The 9,608-nt window shown below is 43.0% G+C and overlaps 1 protein-coding gene across 3 annotated transcripts in view; it reads left to right on the forward strand.

The window, feature by feature from the left end:
• The window catches only part of nexmifb (neurite extension and migration factor b), a 49,083-nt gene extending 39,796 nt beyond the window's left edge, over window positions 1-9,287 (forward strand). For 2 of the 3 annotated variants that reach the window (XM_044205994.1, XM_044205996.1), the window contains one exon: window positions 1,745-9,287. In XM_044205994.1, coding sequence (XP_044061929.1) covers window positions 1,745-5,967 — 4,223 coding nt within the window. In that variant the 3' untranslated portion in view covers window positions 5,968-9,287. The remainder of the gene's footprint in view (window positions 1-1,744) is intronic. The other variant, XR_006378998.1, reaches the window with a different exon arrangement.
• Window positions 9,288-9,608: the final 321 nt, after the last annotated feature.

The following is a 9,608-nucleotide window of genomic DNA, read 5'->3' on the forward strand; positions in this document are numbered from 1 at the left end:
GTCCACACACCTAGAAAAAATCATTACAGCCTATGCTTCTGTCTTTACAATAAGTGCCATACAATGGAATGTGGCTAAAAATGTAATACTGAAATACTTTATTAAATGTAGAAAAAGATATCTGTCCTGACTCGCCACAGAGAACATGTGTCATTTTGAGGTCATTTTTGCTCACAGAAGGGAACTGATGGCAAGCGCCTAGCTGTGATGCTTCTGCAGCCTCTGACAAGTTGCTGCCATAACAGTTTTCTGACTCCGAGAGGAAGAGAGAAGATGCATATTTCTCCTGAGGTTTTCTTCATTAAGGATGACAGTAGCGCAGTCGTATGCTTTTAGTAGGCGTTCTGGTTGCTCCAGTGTGTCTGCAGGCCGCAGACCCAGAGAGACCTTCTCTCAGAAATTTCATTACCTCGTTAAATCACTCTCAAATCATATCCACATTCAAAGATTTACTCACCACCAATACAGCCATATTGAATACTGTTTTTTAAGCAGTCTTCCCCTCAAGCATTTATCACTACCTCAATAATGATTAGGCACATCCATTCTAAAATGGGGTTGTTGCTAGTTAACCTCTGTGAACACATTAATTGCTGTGGTATGTTTTTCAATTTTAAATTCTTTTCTAGCATGATTTTTAAGAATATCTGTGAGGCAGCAGCTTGGGATTGTAGAGGGAGCCAGGTGTAGATGATATTGGTTATACAGTCAACAACATATGGGCCTGTCGTGTCCCATGTGTACGTACCTGCCTCTGCTGCTGTCATCTAATTATGCAGAGCAAACAAAGCTATCTGCATGCTGCTACAAGCCTGCTTCTGTGGGTTTTGATTGTTACTCATCAGATGGATGTCTTCAAGTGATTAAGACATTGTCACAATTGACCTGTAGCACCAAAACCTACTTTCAATTTAGTCTTTACTGCTATTGTTGCTGCCAATCTGTGTAATTTTATGGTACCTTGTTACCTTAGAACTAAGTTGGATCTGCATCTATACAGATGAAATGCTACTGCATTAATTTGATCTCATATATTGCTCTTGGGTTGGTAAAGGAAGACTGAGCTAACATTATCTTCAGTAACCCAATTAATAACATTTTTGAGTGACTTTTTGTACTCTGTCTGTGAATGAAAGCTTTATTTAACACAATTCAAACCATTTAGTAACTATTATCCCATGAAATAAATGTTGCAAAATTGTATAAGTCATTTCATTGAACACCCACTTTCAGTAGACACACAGCTTTTGTTTATGAGAACTTTGCACTGCTTCCTGTAGGCATGTGATAAAATTGCTCATTTGGTTGTATTAAATAGAACAATTGCATTTCTAGCAGCTCTTAATCACTTTCACTTATGTTACCATGTTAACTTAATAAAGTTAACATGAAGCAGGTGACTCCATTTGTGAGTCACCTTACTCATGTTTTTATGCGTTCTGAGAATTTGGGTCTGTGTACTTCTTGCCTAGTCTAGACTTTTACATTTGAACATCAAGCAGTAATGGGTAAGAAGTTGTCCTTACCCAACTTGTCATGGCTAATACCTCTGAATTATTAATGTTTAAGGCTGCCATCACAAAATGACATTTTGAGCTCTAGGGGGTTAATTGACGCTAATTGCATTTCAGCAGCCCAGAAGAAATGTCAGTGTAACTACAGAACAAAAACAATGTAATTTAACTTTAGACTTACAGTTCAAAGAGTTTTTAGAGCTGAAGTCTTTTCTTTTTTCCCCCTGCAGCGGTATGTGAGCAGAGTGGTGATCTGAGTCTGTGCAGGCTCGTTGATGCTGCTCTCCCTCCATCCTCACCTCCTCCTGCCATAGAGACTTCACAGCGGGCCTGCCCAATACAACAGAGGACCACGCCTACATCACCAACCCTCACCCTGCCCCTTGGCCCTGACTCCTCTCTGAGCCTGACAGCGGCCCCCTGCCCTCCCTCCGATGATGCTCCAACTGTAGTCCCCCACCTTCACCACACTCCCTCTCCCACATCACTTCCCACTCCAGCTGTAAGCTCCTGGGGTCCAACAGGAGACACCCAGAAGACTTCCCTTCTGCTGCCTGTTGCCCTCCCTCTGTCAGCTACAATGATGGAGCCTGGCACTGTGTCTGCCCTGGCAGAGGAGTGTCTTCTTCAGCCTACCCGCACCTGCCTCGGCTGCTTCATTGAGACCCGGGATGCTACTGACCATAATTCCATCCAGAACTCGCCCCATGACCCTAACACCAACCCTGACACAGAGACTGGGCTAAGTGTAAGGATAGGGGATGTGAGCCGAGAGGACTTCTCTGACATCAACAACATCAGCATCCAGTGTCTGAGCCATGCGGGGGAGGCAGTGAGTCACTATGGAGAACAGCTACTCTCTGACCAGCTACTTAGCTTTCCTCTGCCGAAAGCCCCAGGTGAGGGCAAGAGAGTGGATGGAAACAAAACAACAGAGGACTGTGATGACCCAGAGGATGATGCAACAGCTAAGAATTTGTATGAGGGACTGTTACTGGACAAAGTGAGCGGAGAGGAGGTTCTGCTGGCTAATGCTGGCCAGGACTGGGGCTACTTTGAATCCTTCATCAGTGAGAGTAAGATGGAACTGCTGGACCTTTGTTCTAAGAATGAACTATCAGTCAACCTCTTCTCTGAGGAAGATGTTGACAATCTATTTGATGATGAAGACGATGATTCAACTTTAAGTAGTGATGTCTGTTCGCTGAAGATTCGTTATGAGTCTTTCCAGGACAACATGAGGGAGAAAACAAATGTGCTCCAAGAGGAGACACAGTTCAACTTCTTCCCTAGTGTCCTGGCCAACTGTGCCAAGAAAGAGGAAGGAGCGGGAGTCCTGAGGAGGAGTGCTGAGGAGCTTCAGCCCAAAACTGATGAGCTCATCTTGGAGACAGGACAGGAAGGAAAGGCTGGGGACTGCAGTAGCAGGAGCCCCCTTGATGGTTCCCAAGGCTCACCCATGTCCACTCCCAAAGTGAACTACCTAATGGACTTTAATTCCACAGAGGAGTCAGGCGAATTTAGTGATGACAGCTCCTGCACTGGCTCCTCCTCAGACACGCTGCAGGAGGGCAAGTTTAAGAAGGGCCACTCAAAGAGATTGCTCAGCCCTTCTAACCCTCTCAACTATGGTTTGCGCTCCAAGAGAAAGGTTCGATACAGTGATGATTACTTATATGATGTTGACTCGCTTGAGAGTGAGAAGAATGCAGAGAAAAAAGAGAAAGCTCCCTCTGGTCAAAAAGAGGAGGAGGATGTAGACTGGTGCCCCAAAAAACGTCGGAAATCCTGTCGTAAAGAGCCACCAGTGGTCATCAAGTACATCATCATCAATAGGTTTAAAGGAGAGAGACTCATGTCAGTGAAACTGGGCAAGTTGGACCCTGTGGATGCTACTGTGAGCTTAAACACTGACACAGTAAGCAAATATGAGACACTGGCTCCTCTGAAGGATTTCTGGCAGCAGAGGCAAAGAGAGAGACAGGAACAGCTTAAGCTGGCTGCCAGAGATAAACAACAACGCGGTTTTCATCTAAATGGACGCCATCATCGCCCTTTTAATTCTTGTCATCCCAAAAGGAAATACAAGATTGCAAACAGGCTTAAGGTCCAGAGGATTCACACTGTGGAGCAATCAGCAACAGCACAGGGCTCCCCTCTCTCTGATCAGGGCCAGAGAGGTGTCACTAAAGAAGAGGCCACCCCCGCGGTAAGGAGAATAATAGCAGCCCCAGGCCTCCCAGTCACATTAGACACAAACTCCATCACGCACACAGTCACAGCCAAGAGCCGCTCCCAGGAGAGGGAGGAGAGGGAGGGGAGGAGATTGGGAGGAAATAAAACAGTCAGAATAAGGAAATTCAAAAGCGAAGCCAGGCTGAGGAGCAAGAAAATGAAAGAGGCAGAAGGAGAGGAGGGGAGGAGCGTGACAAATGAAACGGATGCCTGTGTCGCTGCGGCACAGATTGAGGACCCTATTGCTGGGTTAGAAGAGGCAGGCATTAGCTCAACTACAGTCAATCCCCATTTCTCAGACAATACCACCACTGCTCACACATCTGAGGAGAAATTCCCCTTTGTTTCATCCACCTGCTCTCCTGACAAAGCCTCCTCTTCAGAAGAGGTGGAGGCGGGTGTCCCTGTCATCCCGGGGGGCTACCTGCAGACCCTGTTAGATGCTACAGACTCCTCCGGTGGTGCAGCTATCTCTTATTTTCCCCAGCAGCCCTCTAGGCAGCAGTATCCTCTGGGGCTATCCCTAGAGGAGAAACAGTTTTCTTCTCTGCAGATCGCTCAGAGCTGCGTCCTCTCTCCGCCCTCCGAGTCAGAGCTCCAGCAGTCTCCCCAGAACTGTCCCAGCTTCCCCCAGATGTGGCACCCACAGCTCTGCACAAGTCACAGCCAGAGCTTTGGGCCTGAGACCCCTGAGACTCCCATCTTATCCAACAACTTCCCAGCTGCTGTGCCCCTAAATGACAGCCTGCCAGTGTCTAACTACAGCCAGCTGAGCCCTGAGGCTGACAGGCTGCTTTATGAGAAGAGCTACCTGACTGAGGCTGGGCTGCAGCCTGGGGCAGATCTGCAAGTGTGTCAGTCTGCCTGTGTGGAGGGCCAGGTGCAATACCAGAGAGGGTCCCTGTGCACAGACAATGGCAGGCTCATCAGCTATGACTCAGTGGGCTCTCTGTCAGCCTCCTCCAGCAATTACAGCTCCCTCAGCCTCAAGTCTTGTGAGCGAGAGGGTGAGGAGGAGGGCCGAGACAGCTTCCTAGCTCATTGCAGTCCTAAAGTGGTGATTCAGCAGAGTGTTGATGCCCTTACCCCACTCAGGGAGTCCTCAGACCTGCTGGACATCTCCAACTTCACCCCTGACAAGTTTAGACACTCATCACTGTCAGAGCTTTCCCCTCCTGAGACCCCCAACCTGTCCCCCCAGGTGGTGGGGCGTGATATCAAGATGGCAGGGAATGTTGGAGAATACCAGGATGTGAATGATATCACTATGGACTGCAATAGGGAGGTAAAGTGGAACTGTGACGTTATGCAGCAACAAGAGCACACAGCAAATGCATACACAGTGGAAGACAGCCAGTTCCCACTGCACAACTTTAACAGTCAGGATGTGTTATGTTTAGATAAAAAAGACCTGGGAGTTACCGAATTTGATGAACAGACTGGTGAGATGTTGGCTGCTGCGAAAAGCATAAAGTCAAAGAGGAAAGGCAATTGCAAACAGACAGCTGCAGGACAGAGCCCGAAGAAAGTCCGGGCTCCCAGAGCTCCTAAGTCAGAAAAGGTCAAGACCCCCAAACAAAACTCGCGTTCCACCAAAAAGATAAAGGCCATGTTGGAGGGTAAGGCAGCAAAGAACCAGGCAGGTGGTTGTGGCACAGGCCTAAATGACAATAGCAGCACTGGGGACTGGTCTGGCACCGGTTGGTCAGAGAGCAACAGCCTGGTTGGGGATGACCAGAGAGAATTTGAGGAGCCCTCCAATATTCTGTCCAACATTGTGTCTGGCATGGCTGAGGTCCAAAGGTTCATGATGGCCTCCATTGAGCCACTGTGGAATCCCATGTCTGAGGCCTGCATGCCCTCTGAGGCCAATAGCCTCAACCTAAAGACCCTCAAAATCTTGGCAGGCACAGAGGCTGACCTGAAGAAAAAAGGAGCCGTGCTAACAGGGGCTGGGAGAGGCAGAAAGGCAGGGGGAAAGGGAGGAAAAAACCAGGCCAAATTCAACCCCTCTCATCCCCTATTCCCTCAACTAGCTCTGGGCTGTAACATGTTTGATAAACCCAACTTTATTAACCCTGGACCTGCACACAAAAAGCTGTACCGCCACAAGACCAGTGCAAAGTTCCCTCGGATTGAGACTCTGAAGGGGAAGCGAGCTGAGAGAGACCCAAATAAGGACATAGCACTGATGACCTCTTTTGAGAAACTGAGGTAATATTTTGTTATCAGCTGCTGTTGCACCCCCTTCTCACTTTCCCCCACTACCTGCTCAGCCCTCCCTCCCAAGCATACCTACACTGACGCTATGCCAGAGCTGCATGAGTACTACGTTCCCCCTGACTACTCCCACTTCCTTTTAACCCCCCCCGAAGAGGAAATTAATATCTGCATGAAAAACTTCTTGTACTTTGCAAACTACCTATTGAGTGATTGTGTCAAGCTTGATTGAGATTTGAAACGACCATGGCTGCATTTTTCTTGCTTTTGTTGTTTCTGCTTTGTTTGTTCTTCTTATAGTCGTTTTTGTTTTCTTTTTGTCTGAAAAAAAGAATAAGCCTTGAAAACAGTTCTGTCGCCTTTTTGAGGAACGTTGTTTTTGTATTTTCTCAGCAGAACTAGCTCCCCTGAATTATGTATTTATTCCCCTTTTCCCTAAAGATGTAGCTATATACACAAATGCATTGAGTGACATCTACGCACCCCTCCTCCTCATCTGTTTTTGTATGCAGAATATGGATGTCCTGTTGTTGCTGTCCTTCATACACTGCCTGGCTCATTTCAAGAGGGAAACCTACAATTAATGAGCCCTATTTAAGCCCAAGACATCTTGAAAACACAAGATGGGACCATTTTGTATTGATGACATATCAGACATTGTCTTTTGTTTCCTCTCAAAGTTGGAATGACTTCCCATTTCCTTATATCAAGCGTTTCTTTTTCCTCTGGAGTTTAGAGGAACTGGTTATCTAAATTTACATTTTTACGCCTTGCAAATTCATAAAAGCTCCACCCTCAGAGTATTTTTGTCAATGTTGTTGTACAGGGACATGCAATATTTGCAAAAAAAGATGATTATAATCTTAAAATCAATGTGCCAAAAGTAACAATGCTGTGTAAATGACCTCTTATATATGTGTGAATATTGGCTGTTCCTCTTTTCTATCCATTGGAGTATTGGCTGCTCGGGTTGGAGACTCCTAGAGACTTGCCACTACAGGAATTCTTCATTTGGGACTTTTCTCTCTTCTCTGATGAAAGGCACCAACAGCTGGCAGTGGTACACCACCACTCACTAAACCAAATCAGAAAGACTCTGAATTCTCCTCGTTTCCCCCACTTTGTTTGCCAAATTCAATTTACCTCAACATCGCCTGGCACTGAGAAGCAACAAAAGAAAGGCAAAGGGGAGATCTTCTCTGAAGGCCACTATTGAGGAAGAGGATGAAAAAAAAGATGTTCAAACGAGCTTACTCTGGACCAAGGAGAGGGTAGTGCAGAGGTTTGAGGGTAAGCAAGGAAATTATTTGTCAGTTGGGGCTGTGCCTCACTGAATAGCTGTTTTGTACTGGAAATTCAAGGCAGTTTATTACTCATAGAGATTCTGATGCACACATCAGTCATGAATGGACATTACATTTTTGCAGTTAGATTTAATGTGAATGTGAAAGCAGATTTCAATACAAATGGAATCAGTAATCTTGTAAATGAAGGAAAGCATGTCTTTGGATTAGCTCCACGTGGGAATCTTACTTCTATATTACCTTAAATGGTAATTTAAACAGTAATTTTTCTTGACATTTTCATGTAATTTATTTTCTAACACTGCCATACTTAGTTATAGTTACTTACTATAAGTTGCACCGCTGGTGGATTCGGTCTATGATTATTTTGGTAAATTTTTCACATAATGTCAAAATTTTACTTCTTTCTTTTAAAGGTACTTTCTTTTACATGTCTTTAACTGTCATCTCAGTATTGATAGGTCAATATTTAGGCAGAAAATATTGTCACCAGAAAATCACAGCCAAATAAAGGCACAAATTGAAAAAAAAAAAGTTTTATTGGTGCTATCTGATCCAGTGTATTCCCAGGCTATTTATTTAAGTACTTAGGGCTCATTCACTGCCTCACTACCCTGAAATAACTCCACCTTAAAAAAAACATACAATCACATTTAATCGATTATAAAATCTTTTGATTTTATATACTAAATGAATTTCAGGAGCAATCCAGAGACCCTTCAACTGGTTACAAGAGTATCTTTTACAAATATATACTCAAACAATAGGCCTATATTTTCTCTCTCTTTTGAATGTTAAATATAATTTTTAAACATAGCAGTAATTACATGAGACTGCACGGAGATGTGCGGACAAATTGAAGCTTGATGTAAAAACAGGCCTTGTCACACTGGATATGGTAATTCTGACGCACAGGTGATAGTAACTGATTGCTTGCATATGGCAAGAATCATAATCAATCTTTCTCTGTCTATTTTTTCTCTCCTCTCTGCCATGATCCTTTGTTTCTTTTCTCCAGTGTATCAGGGTTAGGACCAAGACAAGCTGCTGATGGGAAGCTCCACATGGGCTGCAAGCCCATTTAGTCTGCCTTCTCTCATTTCTGCCTATTGTCAAATTGAATGTACTTCTCTGAGTTCATGGTTGTTGTTTTTTTTTTTTTTCATTTTCCTTCTTTTTGTTTCTAAAATGTGCCACTGTTGAGCTGCCTCATGTTAATGGTGCTAAGAAAGCTGACCATTTTTTTTGTTTTTTCTTTTTATTTGGTTTTGTTTTTTTGTTTTCCCAGCGTTAACAAAAAAAGAAATGCAAAATAGATTAGGTACCTAACCCTCTTTATGAATGTATATTAAAATGTTATGTTTGATGTATTCACTTCATGATTCTTTGACATTGATTGGAATTACTTTTGCTCTTTTCATTAAAAGATTACCGAGCTTTATATATACTGTCTAGAGTTGTTACCAGAAGGAATCTTAATGAACTCTTGACACTACAAAATCTTGTATATTTTTTGTGTGCCAATTTGTAACATATTTTGTAAGTGTATATTTTTCTTAGAAAGTGCTGTGAAGTATTTGTGTGTGTGAGTAACCTTTTATGCGCCTCTATGGGCAGTGGAAAGGATATACAATGACAAGTTTCTGGTTTTAAAAACCAAAATATGAAAGTATCAACAGAAAACTAAAAATATTTACATTTTGTTGGGAGTTTTGTAATAAGACCATGATCTTGTTGTGAGAGTGTTGTGTTACTGTGCAAAACACAAATAAGCAAAGAAAAAAATGAAAACTTGGGAAAAAAAATATAATTTGTGAACAATTTGCTGTTTTATAGATTTTCATGTAAATTATTTGAGTATTATTTAGTTTTTTGTTTTGTTGTAACTGTTGCAAAGGTTTTAAATATTTGTGATCAAGCCTGTATGGTGATAATGTAATATTGGTAACTTGCTGAGTTTTGTAATAATGTTTATGGAGTAAATATACAAATTAAAATAAGATTTTGAATGCTGCTTTCTGAAGAGAGTTGGGTTGTGTTTTTTACCGCCTACCCGTTGCTGTAGTCAGTATCTACAGCATAAACAGTAAACATAAAATCTCCACACTATTAGCTTCTCTGCAAACAAATTCAGTCCATTCAAAATATTAATAAGGTTTCTGTTTTCTGAAAACACTTAATATTATAAACAACTTATTGAGATGTCAGGAGTGAAATGTATGTAACATATCTGTTAAGCACAAAATGCCACAAAATGTGTTAGTGTAAATAATTCCAATTAGTCTGTCCTTATTTGTTATATTGGAAGATTCTTGGACGAAAGGCATTTTAATTT

Source organism: Siniperca chuatsi, linkage group LG8 (genome assembly GCF_020085105.1).
Source record: "Siniperca chuatsi isolate FFG_IHB_CAS linkage group LG8, ASM2008510v1, whole genome shotgun sequence".
NCBI classification, from domain to species: Eukaryota; Metazoa; Chordata; class Actinopteri; order Centrarchiformes; family Sinipercidae; genus Siniperca; species Siniperca chuatsi.